Source organism: Prunus avium, chromosome 1, assembly GCF_965620075.1.
Source record: "Prunus avium chromosome 1, drPruAviu1.hap1.1, whole genome shotgun sequence".
Classification (NCBI taxonomy): Eukaryota; Viridiplantae; Streptophyta; class Magnoliopsida; order Rosales; family Rosaceae; genus Prunus; species Prunus avium.
Genome location: NC_142284.1, coordinates 61,329,265 through 61,348,431, shown reverse-complemented (window position 1 = coordinate 61,348,431; position 19,167 = coordinate 61,329,265). Strand labels below are relative to the sequence as shown.

General features: G+C 39.6%; 3 protein-coding genes across 4 annotated transcripts; 1 reads left to right on the top strand and 2 right to left on the bottom strand.

Annotated features, from left to right (window-relative positions):
* Positions 1-525: 525 nt before the first annotated feature.
* On the bottom strand, positions 526-5,229 carry MGT6 (magnesium transporter 6). Its single transcript, XM_021968957.2, has 4 exons — positions 4,605-5,229; positions 3,769-4,217; positions 1,976-2,257; positions 526-1,107 (listed from the first exon to the last, which is right to left on the bottom strand). The coding sequence occupies exons 1-4, from the start codon at positions 4,963-4,965 to the stop codon at positions 829-831; spliced, it is 1,371 nt and encodes a 456-aa protein (XP_021824649.1). The 5' UTR covers positions 4,966-5,229; the 3' UTR covers positions 526-828.
* A 342-nt stretch (positions 5,230-5,571) lies between these two features.
* LOC148298135 (uncharacterized) lies at positions 5,572-14,557 on the top strand. Its single transcript, XM_088247355.1, has 5 exons — positions 5,572-5,740; positions 8,684-8,905; positions 10,495-10,856; position 10,887; positions 12,157-14,557. Exons 1-5 carry the CDS (start codon positions 5,572-5,574, stop codon positions 12,711-12,713), a joined length of 1,311 nt encoding a protein of 436 aa, XP_088103481.1. The 3' UTR covers positions 12,714-14,557.
* A 620-nt stretch (positions 14,558-15,177) lies between these two features.
* LOC110765764 (receptor-like protein EIX2) lies at positions 15,178-18,268 on the bottom strand. 2 transcript variants are annotated; one of them, XM_088247463.1, is made up of 2 exons: positions 17,955-18,141; positions 15,178-17,766 (listed from the first exon to the last, which is right to left on the bottom strand). In XM_088247463.1, the coding sequence occupies exons 1-2, from the start codon at positions 17,991-17,993 to the stop codon at positions 15,391-15,393; spliced, it is 2,415 nt and encodes an 804-aa protein (XP_088103589.1). In that variant the 5' UTR covers positions 17,994-18,141; the 3' UTR covers positions 15,178-15,390. The 2 variants fall into 2 exon arrangements, with proteins under 2 accessions (XP_088103589.1, XP_021824683.2); XM_021968991.2 differs by having other exon boundaries at positions 15,178-18,268.
* Between the last annotated feature and the right edge of the window lie 899 nt (positions 18,269-19,167).

The following is a 19,167-nucleotide window of genomic DNA, read 5'->3' as shown; positions in this document are numbered from 1 at the left end:
CGATAGACAATTCGGATAATTAAAATACAATTCATAATGGGCCCACAAGAGTATACTTCAAATAAGCTCAATTGAGGGATCTCTTAATTTAAGCTCTTCGCCATTGCATTGCAATAGTACATAACTTATTCTTTATTTTTGAGATAGAGCGAATAACAAATCTAGGGGATTAGGAGGAGGAGTGCACACAAGGGGATTCGAACTGGTGCCATGGGATTTGCAAACAAACATCTCTAGGTAAACACCCATTGGCATTACATTTATTCCAATTGTTTAACTAAAGGTAATATGCAAGGGTCTTTTAGCTCAAGTGGTTAAAAGCATTTACCCATGAGGTACTAGGTTCGATTCTCCCCTCTTCAAAATCACATGTATTAAAAAATAAAACTATAGGTAATATGAAATATTTAAACATAGAAATCTAAATTGTTCTTTAGAATTAAGTTTTTATTTACAAAAATAACATTTTTAATTAAAAAAATAAAAACTAGAACTAAAATTAACCAAAAACTAAAAGCAAAGACATTATTACTAAACGAGGCCTTATGTATTGATGACATGTGAAAATACATTCATCCGTCTGCCATATTATACAACCGTACACCGGCAAATACCTACTTGCCATATACTTTCAAAAGAAAACTGAATGATGTTACAGCAGTTTGTCATATGAAGTCACGAAATCCCTAAAATGTTTCACCTAAAATGCATCACAAGCAATTCTTTGCTGGCCTCACATTTCAGCATATACTTCAAACGCTTCCCATTAGTAGGGTTCTTGAATAAGTATGCGAGCTAGTATTATCTACAGAAGATGACATAGTGGACTCATGAACCAAGCAGCTTCTTCCATCTGGCATACCCAAAGATAACAAAGAAGAGCAACACACAAAATGCTGTAATGCCTCCGACAAAGGGCTCAAATACCCCATTCATTTCGTATAATACACAGGGGATGTTCATACCAAAGATCCCAGATATCAAGGTTTCTACTGCTACAGCAAATGATGCAATGGTCAACGTCAACTGGAGCTGAATGAGTTCGTTTCGCTGGTTGTCGAGTTGAATGTTGACATAGTCCTCTGTGTCGTCGATATACTCCCGTACCTACATCCAATGAACACGATAAGAACATGAGGAAGTTTTAAGTAGAGAATAATACAATTACCATGCCCAGTTTGTACATTTCAATTATCTTCCAATTTACCATTTAGCTGAAATGAAAAAGGTAAATGGTCATCCACTAGTATTTAACCTGCCATTTCCAATTTAAGGATCCATTAGGCTCAGCCAAAGGAACCAAAAGATCCATTGGGTTCAGCCGAAGGAACCATAGACCGTGTCTTTCACCTTAAAAATCAGTTTTTAGCTTCAACTATCGCATCTTTGAACACGACTAAATCACATTATGAGACAGGTCTTGTACTACCATTTAAAAGAAAAAATGTGCCAGACAGAGAGCATCATCAAAGTCAAGAAGCCAATGCGATAGCTAGCTATTATCAAGTGATGGATAGGTTAATTAATAGAAAGATCTAACTAGACTGATCAATCTTTACAGTCAATAATTCCTCCCCAATTTCAAAACTGGTTTCAAAAGTAAAGTTTTCGTATCAGTGTTAGTTAAATTAGTTCCGACCGGGAATCAGTGTTAGTTAAATTAGTTCCGACTGGGAATCCACAAAGGTCTGAAGCCTCCAAATTATTCCAGAGCAAGTGCAACCACAGAACTTCTTATGGAACCGTGCAACATATAAATAATCCTACCTAAATTCAGTTATATGAAACTGAATCAAACTTGATAACTGCAAAGGTCAACCTAATGTTGAGAACTGATCCTTAAAACTGTTTATAAAGGGTTACCTTATCCATAATCAGGTTCTAGGAGAGCATTTTCAGAAACTGAAATTTAAAGTCAAGTTCCAAGTTGAGCCAGAAATTGAAATTAAACTAAGTCAGTACAAATGGCACTTACAGACAATATCTTGTTACGGGTTCCATCTAGTTGCATAAAATATGCTTCAAGAAGCATCTCTAGATCCTCTACATCATCATAATCCATATTGTTGCTAGTTACCAAGCTCCCGCTTTTGTTAGAACTAAGACGACGAAGATGGGGTGCAGTGTTGCTGATGCTAATTGAGGCAGAACGGCCCAAAAAAGCCTCAGATTGTTGATTCTGAATCCATTTCCTTGTCAAATATAATTGTGCCATATCTTCATTGTCATCCAACAAATGCTCAATTTCATCCCTCACCTGACATCAGATAGATACATGGTTCATGTCCAAAAAGAAAATAGTTATAGATATTAAATAGTAGCATACAGATGACACACCTCTGGGGACATCTGGTAAAATTGGGTAGAGAAAATGACATTTGTGCAAGGCAAGGAATTTTTTTAAATTTTTTTAAAAAGTAACCACCATTTACAAAAAGTGTACATGCTACAATCCAAACAAGAAAAAATGGAGTTCTGCAGAAAAAACATCCTAGTGGAAGAAAACCTCCTAAGGATAAGAGACAGAGAGGCGAAGAGAGCCAAAAAGGCTCTTTTGATTATAGTCCAGCATAATATTGAAATAGGCAAACCCTCTATCTGACACAATGAGAAATATCTAAATCACATGCACCTTAAAAATTATCCAACTCCAAAATCCACTTATAACAGGAAACCATCAAGCTGCCATGAGAAAAGTACATCTTTCAGTTATACACAGCCCCAGCCTCTTCCCTGGCAATAGTGACAAGTTGACAACAGTTAAGTTTATTCATTTTTTGGTCGGACTTAAGTTTAATTTTATTATAAAGAAAATGAAACAATCTATGGGGATATTGGGTTTGCCACCCCATCAAGTAGAAACATTGATGATCAATATAGTAAAGCTCAAACTCTGATGTCATTCACTTCATTTCCATGAGACCAGGCAGGAAGCATGTTAAGAAAATAAATCTCATCACAAATTTATCTATTATTGCCCAGAACATGAGCCACCCTCTTAAAACTTATTCAAACCTGCATGTTACTCATCCATAACAGCATTAGAAAATGGAATTATGACATCTTTAACGTCATCATTTCAATTTCCTAAGTAGATATACATTACAGGTACATTATACTTAGGCTAATGTGTGATTTAAAGTTTGGGATTTAGAAGCCAGAAGCCTTAGAAAATTTCATATGGCTTGAATGCGGGAGAGGCTATGATATTCCGACCTCACTACAATTACGAAACAAAGACCAAGGTAACTAAATGAAATCAGATTCCATAATAACGGCTATTCAGTGTACCAAACAACCAAAACATTAATGCCAAGACAACCAACTAGAGTGACTAGGAAGGCAAAAATTTATGCTGAATGAATCTATTGGTGCTTTTATTAGTCAATTGAATGCATTTTAAGATAGCCCTACTACCAACAACAAGCTAACTTTGACACATTGATGCATCTAGGGTGTTCAACTCCTAATTCACGAAACATTTTGATGCAGATTGTGCAGACACTTCCTTGGGGTTTATTTATGTCAATTTGGGATTTACTGCTTTATGTTGATATTCACAGTTTTGTATTATTTAGGGCATCAATGCTCCAGGAAGCTTTTGAGTTATCAAAACAAATAGAAATATCACAAGGATTATGACTCGACAAACATCTTGACTCCAAGATGGGTCAGATTATTGATGTGAGACATACGATAAATGACATGCGGATCATCTGGACAAATATAATAAAGAGATCCTCGTTAAGAATGATTAAGCAAGCATACCTTCTGTACACGTGCAAGCAAACGGGTAAGATTGCTTTTCAAACTCCGCACAAGTTCAAGGTTCTTGGTGCTAACATTTCTGGCAAGTTCATCCAACACGGGGTAAGCTTCTCTCTCAAGGTCTGCCACACTTGAATCCAAGAATGTACAGACAACTTCTAATGCAATCTCCAGAACCTGAAACTCAAATGGGAGATCACACTGCAAACCTTCAGCGGCCTCTGGAACAGGTAACCATTGCCTTCCTGTTGAAACATCCATTCCATTATCTTGTTCATCAAGTGGACTTGCTTCTTCAATCCTGGATTGGCTTTTCTGAGGAAGCTGTTGCCTTAGCTGATCCGCAAATGGAAGAACCTCCTGCTTAAGAGGATCAAGCAACAGAACCTCTTCAGCTGTAACTATAGCCTTTATAAACTCTAAATTAACCACCATGGCCTTCTCCCTAGCTGCAGTTGAAATGAGGAAAACATAATTATCAGGAACTAAAACTTTTGTCACGATCATGGTGTACATGTAGCCCAACAATCCGAAGGTCCTAAGCGGTAACTTCAAATGTACGAGTAGGCTGCTTAACTAACCACTTGCACAAAGCATTCCTGGAAACACCCTAAAACTATAACTCGACAACCAAGTTAATGGTGGAAGACCCAAACAAAAACAGGACAAGGAAAACCAACTAATACAAATTGCACTCTGAATCCAGAATCTCAGTCTCCTAAAAGACACCTAATGTAGCATAAATTCATAAAATTTCGAAAACCCAGAACACAAATGAACACAATTAACAAAACAAACAACTTAATTGATTCAATAGAAATAAACCGGAGAAGTACCAAGGATGCTGGAGGAATGGGAGAAGACAGGGCCAAGAATCCTCAGGTCTCGGGCGGGAATGGCAGCGCGGCGAATGATAGCGTTCTTGTCGCACTCGACAAGCTCTGATCCGCCGAAGCGGTCAAATCGCATCCAGAGCCTGGCTCCCCCGGCCTTCTTCTTCCCCTTCACAGCAGCAGCAGCAGCACCACCCGCCACCACACCCAGACTATTGTTATAATTGGCATTGTTATTGTTTGTTGGCGGAGATCTCATCGGCTGCGGCGGCGAGGGGAAAGGGGAAGGTGGGGGGCCAATGAACTTCTTGGGGCGGCGTTTGCTGCTACTGCTTCGCTTGAAAGAGAAAGGGCCCTTCCCCATTGTTGATTGTGGCTGGTTTTCTGGTAATTTCTTCTTCTCTGTTCTTTTTCTTCTTCCTGGGTTGGTGTGTGGGGTGTGAAGTTTGGTTTTATGAATGGGAGTTTGGAGGGCAGTGAGTGATGGATGGGCAGAAACTAGCGATAATCGAACATCTTCTGCTCCGACTCCGCCTCCGCCTCATCCTCCCCTGCCGCTTCTCTCTCTTCTCTCTCTCTCTCAACGCACTAGTTCTGTTTTTATTATTATTTTTCGGTTACAAGGAGGGCCGAATCCCAATGTTTTATTATTATTGAACATTGGACAACTCTATCACATGACAAGTGGGGTTCGTCATTTATTGACGGATTTTTCAGGACTTTGAGCCCACGTTTTCTTATTGCCGTTGCTCTGTTGGCCCTGGGCCAGGACTGGGCCTGCTAATAGTCCTATATATATTGGAAGGAAAGGAAGGAGCCGATTCACACAGAAATCACAAAAGCCGTAGCCCACATATCTCCAAGAAACTCATTCAAGAATCCATTATCTGCCACTCAAAGTCCCAGAGAAACGTCCATTCCAAGAAACCAAGAAATATTTCATCTTTAACAAACCTACACATACTTATATATGGCACCTTGTGAGTATGTTGATGTTCCAATTGGATTTAAGTTTCGTCCAAGCGATGCTCAGTTGTTGGGGTATTATCTTCTTAACAAGGTTTCTGGCACACCATTTAAGTATAGCAACGTTGTGCTAGAATTCAATCTTTATGGTAAGAAAGAGCCATGGGATATATTGTGAAGAAACAGATTCTTTTCGTATTTCAAATAAGCATGGTTACATGGGTTTTATACAGTCTGTTGGTGGTGTAGGAGTTACAAACGTTTACAGCATAATTGTAACAGACAATTATGCAATTATAAGTATTAACAACTATAACGGAAAACTGCATTGATTGGCCTTTACTGTCAAGAACGTTGGGGCTGCCTAACACTCCCCCGCAAACTTGGCGGCCGAGGAGAGACAAGTTTGGATACCAAGCGGTCAAAGCGATCCGTAGGAAGACCTTTGGTAAAGACATCAGCGAGTTGATCAGCAGAGGGGATGAATGAAACTTTGTGGCTGCCGGAGGCAATGCGTTCCCGAACAAAGTGATAATCAAGAGCAAGGTGTTTCGTGCGAGCATGGAAAACAGGATTGGCAGCCATGTAAGTCGCAGAGAGATTGTCACAATTGAGGAGAACCGGCTGGGAGAGTGGGAAATGTAATTCGCGAAGTAGACCTTGGATCCAAATGGTGTCAGCACATGCATAGGCGAGGGCACGGTATTCCGCTTCGGCACTAGAGCGTGAAACCGTACGCTGTTTCTTGGCGCTCCATGAGATTAAATTTTCCCCCAAGAACACGCAATAGCCAGTGGTCGAGTGTCGTGTATCTGGACAACCCGCCCAATCAGCATCCGAATAAGCAACAAGAATGGAGGAATTGGTGGACCGACGAATTGGTAAGCCATGACCAAGAGTGCCTTTTAGGTATCGAAGAATGCGTTTTACTGCCTCCATGTGAAGATTGGTAGGGGAGCCCATGAACTGGGACACAGACTGAACCGCATATGCAATGTCAGGGCGAGTGAGAGTCAAGTATTGAAGAGTGCCAACCAGTTGCCGATAGATGGAGGGATTAGAGAGAGGAACACCAGTGGTACGGGATAGGGAGCCTTTGGAGGCCAGGGGGGTGGAGCACAGCTTGCATTCCAAGAGGTTACTGCGTGTGAGTAAATCAAGTGTGTATTTGTTTTGGGTGAGATGAACACAGTCAGACGAATAAGTCACCTCCATGCCAAGAAAGTAATTGAGTTGCCCAAGATCTGTGAGGTCAAATTCAATACCCAAGATACAGATGAAATCCAAAAGAGAGGAAGTACTACTGTCGGTGAGAATAATGTCATCGACATAAAGGAGTAATATCATCATGTGAGAGCTGCTCCGAAAAATAAACATAGAAGAGTCGGCCCGGCTTTGAAGGAACCCATAACGAAGGAGAAAAGAACTGAGGCGCTGAAACCATGCGCGAGGAGCTTGTTTGAGTCCATAGAGGGCTTTGTGGAGTTTGCAGACATGCTGAGGGCGAGTGGGATCAGTGAAGCCAGGGGGCTGCTGCATATAGACAACTTCAGAAAGGGTGCCATGAAGAAACGCATTTTTGACGTCTAACTGGCGAAGAGGCCAACCAGAGGAGATTGCAATACTGAGGACAGTGCGAATGGTGGTGGGCTTCACAACAGGGCTGTAGGTGTCAAAATAGTCAATTCCGGGTTGTTGATGATAACCCTTGGCCACCAAACGTGCCTTGTAACGTTCAATGCTGCCATCAGAGTGACGTTTGATTTTGAAAACCCACTTGCAACCGACAACATGAGCAGATGGAGGCAATGGAACCAAGGACCAAGTACCCTGCTTAAGGAGGGCATTAAACTCAGTATGCATAGCCTGTCGCCAATGAGAAAATCGAGAAGCTTGAGAGTAGCATGTAGGCTCAATATCAGAGTCAACCAAAGAAATATATGCAGAAGGAATGGGGTAGCGAACCGAGAAATTGGAGCGATATTTAGGTTTGAAGATGCCTGATTTTGACCGTGTGTGAACGGGGCTGGTGCGTGTGGAGGGGTTAATCGGGGGCTATACTGAAGGAGGCCGGGTGGCGGCAACCGATTCTGGGATCAGAGCCACCATTTTTCTTTAAAAAATTTCTGCCATTGGCATTGGACAAAGAGAGAGAAACACAATTTTAAAAGTAAAGGGATGGGGAATAAAAAAAAAACCACAAAAAAAAAGAAAAAAAAGAAACATCTGCCATTGGACATAGATAAAAAGGAGGGAAAAAAACCATGTGACAGTCTCACGATGAGACAGACAATTTAAAAGGAGCGTGAGCAAGACAGGCTCTTGAGACAAGTGCTGAAATAAATTATGTTTTTTTTTAAATAAAATAAATATTAGAAAATGAGAGAAAAACCCAACACGTGGAAGGCATAGAAATATAGAGCTCAAGAGAGAGAGCTAAGCACTGGGATATTGGTGGTGTGTAGAGAAGATTACAAAGATAAAAGTGAAAAAGGTTGAAGAGAGAAGACAGAGAAAAGAGAACTCCTTGACAGGGAGGGAGAGTGTCTCTCAGATAAACAAAGAAAGATGGTTCAAAAGAAAGAAAGGGGAGGGAGATTTCAAGAGACAGAGAGAAACCAACGATAGAGAGGTGTGGTCTCTGAGGGAAAACATAGATATGGCCATCATGCCAAGAGACGGACATAGATAAGGAGTGGGACTAGGTATCTGAGGAGTGGAAGAGGCACTAGGCTATGGAGGAGAGGAAAAAAAAACATATTCATCTTTGAGAAGAGGAGAGGAAAAAGGATTATACAGAAACAAACACCCTTATAGGTGAGGAGTGCCAATGACTCTCAATGTTGGCAACTGGAGGATCGCTAATTGGTGTTAGCCATTAGCTCTGATACCATGTAGAAACTGATACCATACAGAAACTGATGTTCCCTTAGTCATTCATATGATCATTATATAATATATATAAAGTTTGTAGAGAACAATCTACAGTTACAACAAGCCATTATCATGAACATAAATATGAAGTTATGGCCTAATAACAACGTAACTGACAACTAACCATTTCCTATCATTAGTAGGATTAACTATTGTAACTGAAATACTATTGTAACTCCTGAATAATGATTTCAGTGGACAAAACTTAGAAAAGGGTGAAGACCTCTACTTCTTCACCAAATTGAAGTTAGTGACTGGCAAGGGTTCCCGCGTGGCTCAAACGATAGGGAATGGAACCTGGAAAGGTGAGGACAGAGGGACCACGGTCCGTGATCCTGCTAAAAAGAATACGCCTTTAGGTCTATGTAAAAGGTTTCGTTATGAGAATGATAAATCTGATCAACATGGTGTCAAACAAAGTAGGGTAAATATTCAGTTATGCTAAGATGCGATCATATTATTATTCTTCTCCAATATGGAGGTATTTATACAAGTACAAAGATATGTTAACCCTAAATAAAATAGGAAATATATATAAATTACAATAGGAAGTAAATTTCTATTACAATAGGACTAAATAATAATTGGAAAGTAACCAAAATTCTAATGAAATAAGGAACCAAAATCCTAACTAAGTAAGGACTCGCCAACACTCCCCCTCAAGTTGGGCAAAGATATTTCGCACGCCCAACTTGACAAGCGAGTCACAGAACACCATACTTGAGAAGCACCAATTGTAGAGAAGGTCTTTTCGTCAACCACGAGTGAAACAAGTGACAAACTAAAGCAAAGTTCGCAGCGAAAACACAAGAGCAAACCCTAAAAAATAGGGCACATAGCAGAACACAGAAACCCTGTGAGCACGGCAGCAGATAAGGCAGAACACAGAAGCTCTGTGAGCACGGTAGAAGATAAGGCAGAAACCAAACCCTAAAAAATAGGGTAAGGCAAGGCAAACACACCAGCAAAGGCATGAGCAACAATACTGGCACCATAACAGGCAGGAGCAACAAGGCAGATACATAACAGGTATCATCAACAGTGATACAAGGCATTGGCACCAGCAACAGCAGAGACAACTTCTCTTCACTCCATTTCTCCCCCTGAAGAGAAGGGGTCGATGGAGCCATATGATCAATGGTACTTGAGAAACATGCACTGACTAACACTGAGATGTAGCAGAATCAGCCATGGCAAATAGGTGGTTAAATTGCAGCGGAATAGATGAGCAGCGGTGACAATAGCAAGGTAGGCAGTGATGACGGTAGCAAGGTAGACGGCTGCGGCGGCGGCAGACTAGGATTATAAGCTAGATGTATAATGCAACGGAAATAGGTAGTCTCTAAGGTTAGGGTAGAGACAGATCAAAACACAGTAACATCATCGACAATGACCATAACAACGGCAACATCAACGGCAACAATAGCGGCAACGATAACATCAACGACAGTAGTAGAGGTAACGGTAACGGCAACGGCAACAGCAACAACAACAATTCTTCCATATCAACTTTAGCTAATTCACATAGACAACTTCTCTTCACTCCTCCTCTCCCCCTGAAGAGAAGAGGTCGTCGGAGTCAAGAAATAAGCAACATCTTCATGGGAATATATCAAGCTAATGGGGATACGTCAATAAACATATCCTTTTCACTCCACATCCCCCCCTTGAAGAGGAGGGGAGGAGCGCACTTAAATTGCAAGTTGAACACAAACACAGGTCACAAGAAAACCTAGGCTCTTATACCATGTCAAACAAAGTAGGGTAAATATTCAGTTATGCTAAGATGCGATCATATTATTATTCTTCTCCAATATTGAGGTATTTATACAAGTACAAAGATATGTTAACCCTAAATAAAATAGGAAATATATATAAATTACAATAGGAAGTAAATTTCTATTACAATATGACTAAATAATAATTGGAAAGTAACCAAAATTCTAATGAAATAAGGAACCAAAATCCTAACTAAGTAAGGACTCGCCAACACATGGCTGCTGGATTATTCACGAGTACAGCCTGCACCCTTCATTGGTGAAGCCCCAGTCAAATTCAAATACTTGTGGAGGTGATGGTAAATACGTGCTCTGTCGATTTTGGAAGAATAACAGAAAGAGGAAGTTATCAGAGAATGATGGTGTCGGTGGTCATGCTCTAGTACTACAATCCCCTACCAAGATTCTAAGGCAACTAGAGTGCAGTGATGAAGTCGTATTAGGTGTTAATTCTACTCCAATTTCTGAGGCTTTTGAGGTTAATTATCAATATAATCAGCAGCCGGAGCAGACTACCACTACTCGTACCGGTTCAAATGCTTACTTGCCAATGGATCAGCCACACTACCTTCTTACTGTTCACCCGTTTTTTTTTTTGTGATGGTAGGGTAAAGTTCCCCATTAATCCAAAGACCATGGTTGGTCAATAAATTAACTTTCTTTGTGTGTCGAGCGTGCCACCGTTAGCAATTTTTCAATTCTAACAGACTTGAGAGTAAAAAATAACTTGCGCCCCAAGCTATTGACTGTGAACAAACGATTGTGAATTTGGGTGAGGAATATCTCCCAAGTAAGTTCTTTTCTATGCCTTAGACTGGTAAGGACTTCATAATTTATCTAAATAAAACTGGGAAGTGAAGCAAAAATACATGTGTTTGAAAATAAAAACAAGTTCAAGGAGAACTGTTTGAAATACAGTAAATAAAAGGAACTGCTGAGTCCGGAAATACATCAAAATATTGGACTTCGAATTCTGCCTGAAATGCCATTTCTGAGGCTATTTTGGTCAGGCTGTACTGCACTGGATTGTGTGGCTGGACTGGATTGGCTGCACCTTCAGCTAAAAAATATTAGCTGGAAATCGATACCAATGTTGGAATTGGCAGAGCTATGATCAAGTTGAGTTGTGAGTGGCTGGGAATTCTGAGCAGAATCTCAAGGATAGCTTTGAAGGTCTTTGGTACCTTTGTTGGCTTTGCTTCTATTGAAGGCTAGAATGATCAGTGAACTGATTGTTTTGCCCTTGGCAGTTTTGATTGTTTGATTGGTTGATTGGGTGTCTTTGATGCGTTCACCCTCTCTTCATATTTATAGGAAATATTGAACGTGAGTGGGTGTGGGTGGCTTATTTTTGCCAGATCAATTCGGGCTGATGAGCACTCAGAAACCATCATTCTTCATCATTCCATTTCCCTGCTTTTTCTCCTATGGCCTGCGCATTTTGAGGAGAAAACATTATATTTGAATATACAATCTCCTGGTGGTACCTAGTGGCAAGGCTTTTCCAGAAATGTCTTCTCTTTCTTCACGTACGCATGTCCCTGTTATCTTTTTGGTTGAATTTGCTGACTTTTCAAAAGGTGTTGCACATGGGTTCTAATCATTTTGTTTTGTTCCTTTTGAATTGTATAAACCAAATGTTGGTTTTCCTGAAGCCCATTTCTATTCAGCTTGATCTTGATTCATTTCGGGTGGGGCTTCTTTGGATTTTGGGCTCTCGGGATCCGAAATCTCTTGGGCTTGATTTCTGTCTTTTCTTTCTGGGCCTTAAATGACAAGCCCGATGTTTCTTGGCCCAATTTCCAAGAATGTTGATGACTGGCTTGAATGAAGAGTTTTGGAAAAAAAAGTGCAAATTTTGGTACAAACACTTACAGATTACCCAACAACTATGGCCTCTGCGTCTGCTAGTCCTCCATCACTCCCTCTGCCAGACTATGGCTTTGAGCTAATTAGTGACACTGATCATCAGCCAACACAAGGTTTTAATTATGACCTCAGCCAATTTCTAGATGCTAATGATGTTGATGCCTTGATGAAGGATCTCTCAAATTTGGATAACATCCAACCACTTACAGCACAAACATTGGGAGGAGGATCACATCCATATCCATGCATAATCCAGGAGTCTGCAGTTGATGAAGACTCGGGCAATATTAATATTGGATTTGGGATATCATCAGAAGATCAAACAGGTGGTGAACTTGGTACTGAAAATGTTCATCGTGAACAGGGAAGCCTGACACATTGCACGAGTACCAAGTTCACAATGAACACAGTTGCAATATCTAAGCATATCCGATCCAAGAATTTCCGGTACCATCCCAACCTGGTTTTGGAACTTTTCTTCCCAATTAAGGTTTGTGGATCTCTCTCAGAATCAACTGTATGGGAAGGTTCCAAACATAGTTGGTGCCCCTTTAGACGTCATTGACCTGAGTTCCAACAATTTCAGTGGCTCATTACCTCTTGTCTCCTCCACAGTTGATGTACTAGATCTTTCCATTTCATCATTTTCTGGATCTATCTTTCACTTCTTTGTGATAGCATGGATAGACCAAAACAGCTTAGAATTATCCATCTCCAGAACAACAGTCCCGCTGGAGAAATTCCTGATTGTTGGGAAAACTGGAAAATTTTGATTGTTCTGAATTTAGATAACAATAGCTTTATTGGGAACATTCCAATCTCCATTGGACATTTGCTTTTCCTCCAATCACTGCACTTGCGCAATAATCACCTCTCTGGAGAATTGCCTACGTCCCTACAGAATTGTACGGACTTGTTAGTTGTTTGACCTTGGTGAAAATAAGTTCACTGGTAGCATACCGAAATGGATAGGAGAAAGCAATTCAAATTTGATTGTTCTCAGCCTTCGTTCAACTAAGCTTCACGGCAACATTCCTCATGAACTCTGCAATCTTGTAAATCTCCAAATCTTAGACCTCGCGCATAATAATCTCTCGGGAACGATCCCAAGATGTTTTGACAGTTTTAGTGCCATGGTCAGCTTGTCAAACTCAGGAGGTCCCATTTCATTCTTCAAGTATACGTATGGTCCCTTTGAGAAGTATATAGAGAATGCAATCTTGGTTCCTCTGAGAAGTATACGTAGAGTCCCATTTCTTACTTTGGTGACTAGCTTGGACCTTTCAGACAACATGATATCTGGAGAGATCCCTCAAGAAGTGACCAGCCTCACCAGCTTGCGATCTTTGAATTGATCAAGAAATCATTTGACTGGAAAAATACCTTCAAAGATTGGTGATATGGGATCGTTAGAATCTCTTGACCTTTCCATGAACCATCTTGTTAGTAAAGACAAAGACAAAACATAGACATCCCTAAATGGCTTGTCTACCACCTTGTTACTTTTCCTTGTTTTCATATTCCTTGTTTTAGGGATGGAAACTCTCCATGTTTCCCTCCATGTCTTGTGCATTGTTTGTAACTAATAATTACCTTGTATACTTGTATATCTAACACACTTCACCTAGTAAGAAATTTAATTGGCAGATTTGAATTCTCTGCAAAACCTATCTTGTTCTTCTTGTTATACATTCTCAACTCTCTCAATTACACTATGTTTGGCACATCTTTCTGGTGAAATTCCTCCAAGCATGTCGACTTTGACATTCCTGGCTGACCTGAACTTGTCTTACAACAATTTGACTGGACTGATTCCGAAAAGCACACAGATTCAGGGATTTGATCAGTCCAGGTTTATCGGTAACAAACTTTGTGGACTTCCACTCAATGAGAGCTGCAAGGCAAATTGGGTAATACCACCAGTAGCTGTTGAGAAACACAGAGGAAGCCATTTAGTTGAAGATGGTTGGTTCTATCTGAGTTTGAGACGAGGCTTTCTGTTCGGGTTCTGGAGTGTTCTTGGTTCGTTGCTGCTAAACTTTCCATGGAGCTTTGCCTTTTCACAGTTGCTGAACAACATTGTCCAAAGACTATATAGTTAGTTGTAGATGGAGGTAGTTTGTTCTGTTTTCCCTGCTACATGCATATGGAGAATAATGTCGAAAGCTTTGGTCAAATTATTTCATCGTTTGCAGTTTGTTTGGCCTTTTTTTTTGGTAAATGTTGTAATTTGTTGCTTTGTTTTACAAATAAGAAAAGGTTATGCATCATACAAAGCTAAATTGTATCAATGGTCCTTAATGGGGAATTTCAGCTGCTCTGTTACACTGTCCAGCCACATTCCAATTTTCCCTCTATGCAGAACTTGCACAATTTGCAATTGTCGAATTAAATCCCCAATTACTTATATACAAAACTCCCAATGTTCACTCTTTTATAAATAAAAGTGAAGTATACTCTGTTTCTTGGGGAAAATTTAAAAACTCCGAAACCACATACAGCCCCACAATGACTCGTTATCGGTCGGTCTGTCAAGAGAAAAAAGGAAAATTAACAAATTAATTGAGAGGAAAGTATGTGGTGGTTTTCTCTTATATATATATATATATATAGCAGCTGTAATTAATAGCTAACTGTTAATACATATAAATGTGTAATTAACATTTATATATATAATAAAAAATGTAGTTTTGTAGTTGTCATTTGTAATAAACGAGTGCACAATGATTTCTGGTAGTCTTTAAGACTAGGAGCGCATATATAATCGGTGCATGTAATCGTGAACTCAATAAACCAACCCTTTGAAACACATGCAGTGATTTGGCTGTGTTCATCTAATGTCTTCCTCCTCCTGGATTTTTATTCTTACTAATTCAAGATATATAATATTCTCATCCGTCATGAGTTGTTATCTTCTTTCCTAAAAAAAAACATATAAACAAGCCTCTGATCGTATTGATTGGGATTATTTATCCCTCTGCATTCTTTTGTCTTTCATCCCATTCAAACTCGGTAGACTCGTATTTCTGAAGCATCTCTCTTTTGTGTGGAAGAAACCTCAACGGTACGAGGGATAACTTTATTGATTTACAACTGAAAAAAGAAGGGGGGACTTAAAGCCTGACCCCGATTACAAGCATCGATATCCATGAAAAGTACATCCTATCTAAAGCATCTCTTAAACTTTTGGAAACGATAACATCTAGAAGAACAAACCAAGGTCAATCTACCTGCAGAAATAGTTAAAAATGTTCAACAATTACCCCATAAAGCTTCTTTACAATGCTATTTTGGAACCGAGAAAAGACAATGCGCCATGGCAAGTTCAACAACAACGAGCCAAGAACACTCCAAAAACCGAACAGAAATCCTAGTCCCAAGCTCAGATAGAACCAACCGTCTTCAAGCAAATAACTTCCTCCGTGTTTCTGATCTGCTACCGGTGGTACTGTCCCGTTGGTATTACTGCAGTTCACTTCAAGTGGAGGGCCACAAAGTTTATTACCAATAAAACTGGATTGATCAAAACTCTGAAGTTGAGTGCTTTTCGGAATCTCGCCTGTCAAATTGTTGTAGGACAAGTTCAAGGCACTGAGAAATGTCAAACTTGACATACTTGGAGCAATTTGACCACAAAGTTGATTCATGGACAAATCAAGAGATTCTAACCATCTCATATCACCAATCTTGGGAGGGATTCTTCCACTCAAAAGATTGTTTGACAAATTCACTGACTGCAAGTAGATGAGGCTGGTAAGTTGTTCAGGGATTTCTCCAGAGATAATGTTGTCTGAAAGGTCCAAACTAGTTGCCAATCTAAGAAGAATGTTTCCATATTTCACTTCTCTACCTTTCGACACCAATATTGCATTCTCTATTTGTTTCTCCTCACCAATATTAATAAGAAAACCATAAGATCCAGAATCAAAGGGAAAACGGGAGATTTCAGAGTTTGAAGCCATCGCAGTAAATTTGTACAAACATCTTGGCATTCTTCCTGAGAGATTGTTATGTGCAAGGTCCAATATTTGGAGATATGTGAGATTGCAAAGTTTGTACGGAATGTGGCCATGAAGCTGATTTGAACGGAGGCTAAGAACCGCCAAATTTGAAAGGCTTGTTCCAATCCACATTGGTATCTTTCCTAGAAAGTTATTGTAACTAAGGTCAAGAATAGTCAAATCTGTACATTTCTTTAGATATGGAGGCAACTCCCCATGCAAGTGATTATTGCGCAAGTGCAAGTATTTGAGGGAGAGTAAGTAGCCCAAAGACCTTGGAATATTCCCAATTAAATTGTTGCTTTCTAAATTTACAACTACCAAGTTTTTCCAGTTTCTGAAACAGTCAGGAATTTTTCCAGATAGAAGATTGTTGTCCAGATGAAGAATTGAAAGTGCCTTTGGTTCACTATTATTATTACAGAAGAAGTGAAAGAGCGTTCCAGAAAACGATGAGTTGGAAAGATCTAGTTTCTCTACTGTTGATGAAACAAGAGGTAATGAACCATTGAACTGGTTAGAACCTAGGAAAATTTCCGGAAACTGCGAACTGGGAAATATATGTGGAACCTCACCATACAATTTATTTTCAGAGAGATCAATATACCGTAATTGGGAAGAAAAGTTCCAAAACCAAGTCAGAATGGTACCTGAAATTCTTGTGTTGGGCATGCTAAGAAGCTCCAACTGCGTTTGACTCTGAAGCCACATGGGCAATTCCGATGGCTCCAGATGCCAAGAATTTAAAACCAAAGCAGAAAGTTGAAATGGAGGAAGCCAGTGTGGAGTAGTTTCAAGAGTCAATGAGTTTCCACTTGCTTCAAATTCCACCAATCTTGTAAGATTAGTGAAATGTAGTTGAGAGACAACACCTGTTAAATTATTATCACCAATTCTCAAAACTTCTAGGCATGACAGATTGCCAAAGGACGGTGGAAGGGGACCTGATATTGAGTTATGAGCAAGATCAAGGACGCGCAACTTTTCAAAATGATCAAGCTTATCTGTTAAATGGCCAGAAAGATTGTTCCATGACAGACTCAATGATTCTATTTGACCTGAACTACACCTAGAAAAACTTTCAAAAATTTCTGACACGCTTCCATTGAGATTGTTCGTCGACATATCAAGAGTAGTCAACTTACAAAGATTTCCCAGAGAGTTTGGGATATTCCCTGCAACTTGATTATAACGTAACTCAAGATTGACAATGGATGTGAGGTTTCCAAGGGAAGACGAGATCTCACCATGAAAAAAATTGTAGGAAAGAATTAGGGACTGAAGATGGCTAAGCCTGTACAACCATTTAGGTATGGTAGAACTGATATAGTTGCCCTGGAGATCAAGGAATTTAAGATTAGTCATGTTGGCAATACCACCAGGTATGTGATAAAGTCCACAAGCAGACATATGGAAGCTCTCTACCAAAGACGGGAGTGTGTTTGTCACCCGCAACCAATCAGATGCTTTGCTAAGATTTGCACAACTCATGTCCAAGTGTTGCAATTGAGAAAGACCAGAAATCCATTGAAGGCTCTCAACCTCCGAAAGGGAGTCAGGCGTACCTTCCAAATCATAAGAATCTTGTACTTGTTGGCAACCGTGCAGATCAAGAACCTGTAGACTCGTTAGATTTCCCAATTGATGAGGAATTAATCCGACGAACATCGAGTTTGAGAGGTTAAGATATCTTAAACTTTTGAGAGAACCTAAGAAGCTAGGAATCTGCATTCCTTCAAAATCATTGTTGCTTAGATCCAAGTAGGTAAGATGCGTTAAATTGAGTAGAGATGGATTTATCTTACCACTGAAAGGCATCTCGGCAAGGTGGAGCTCGCGGACATGACCAGTTAAATTGTCGCAGACAACTCCAGTCCAATTACAACAGTCTCCTTTGCCAACCCAAGATGAAAGCCGATTTGAAAGATCTACAAGATCGTGCTTGAACATCAAAAGTGCTTCTCTCTCATTTTGTTTGCAAGGCGCACTCAGATTTGCATTGCATAATAATAAGCAAATGGTAAATAAGGTTGCAATGCTTAGAAACCTGACAACAGTGCTACCCATATTCATGAGCTAAATTATACCAAGTACTTACTCTGTGAGCAATAATGAGTCATCTAGAGTGCTATTTATACATCTTTGGGGGAGAGGACGTGTCCAAACGGGATCTTCTCTTCTCACATAGAATATAATATCATTTACTTTTCCCCTTTCAACTATTTTGTAACACATCATTTATCATTAAAGTCCTCTTTTCTCACGAGCTTGGAATGTTTTCAATGAAAAATAATTTTGATTGGTTGATAAACTTCAGATTTTTTTCATTTTATCGTTGTAGGGCAATCGATGTGTTAAATATTAATTTTGATTGGTTGATAAACTTCAGAATATAATTTACCGTAAAACTATAAAATTTTAGAATAATTGAGAGAATTACTAAGTAAAACTTGGTTGACTCTTACTAGAACAATCCTAATAATTATCTATTGTAATTGTAACTACAGAATTCTAGAATTATAGGACTGACTTGTGGCTAAAAATGACTTTAGATAAGTCGGTTACTATGCAACCGACTTGTCCAAGCAAAATTGCCGACTTAGCATCTGTATAGATATGCCTACAACCAACTCAAGTAATCAAGCTGAAAACTACAGCTGTCCTATATCCAAAGCCTTGTACCTTTCATACATCATTCAAATAAAACTACTTTGTCACTCTTTCAAAAGTTTTCCATTCCAAGTTAAGTTATTATCCTAAACACTAAACCAACCATATCCTAAACCTCTTCTCTCATAAACTAACACAATGGCCTAATTGCAGAGCTGGGAACAAAGATGTTGAAGAATACACAAAGTCCCACATCGAATACTTAACAAAATAGAAAGTCCTCATATAATAAATGGCTCCACTCCTAATAACATCGAGGCCAATTGTATAAAGCTCTACACTTGCTAAATATGTAATTAAGTTGAGAACAACATCGATATTGCTAATAATGAACTAAGGGCCGTCACT

What these genes read in the sequence shown, in the direction of transcription:
- MGT6 (XM_021968957.2), bottom strand. Translation starts at nt 4,965, where the DNA reads ATGGGGAAGGGCCCTTTCTCTTTCAAGCGAAGCAGTAGCAGCAAACGC. An exon ending in TGCTTGCACGTGTACAGAAG is followed by an intron (nt 2,258 to 3,768) that starts GTATGCTTGCTT and finishes ATCTGATGTCAG; the next exon opens with GTGAGGGATGAAATTGAGCA. An exon ending in CCCGTAACAAGATATTGTCT is followed by an intron (nt 1,108 to 1,975) that starts GTAAGTGCCATT and finishes CATTGGATGTAG; the next exon opens with GTACGGGAGTATATCGACGA.
- LOC148298135 (XM_088247355.1), top strand. Translation starts at nt 5,572, where the DNA reads ATGGCACCTTGTGAGTATGTTGATGTTCCAATTGGATTTAAGTTTCGT. An exon ending in GAAAGAGCCATGGGATATAT is followed by an intron (nt 5,741 to 8,683) that starts TGTGAAGAAACA and finishes TGTAACTCCTGA; the next exon opens with ATAATGATTTCAGTGGACAA. An exon ending in GAATGATAAATCTGATCAAC is followed by an intron (nt 8,906 to 10,494) that starts ATGGTGTCAAAC and finishes ACTCGCCAACAC; the next exon opens with ATGGCTGCTGGATTATTCAC.
- LOC110765764 (XM_021968991.2), bottom strand. Translation starts at nt 18,222, where the DNA reads ATGAATATGGGTAGCACTGTTGTCAGGTTTCTAAGCATTGCAACCTTA.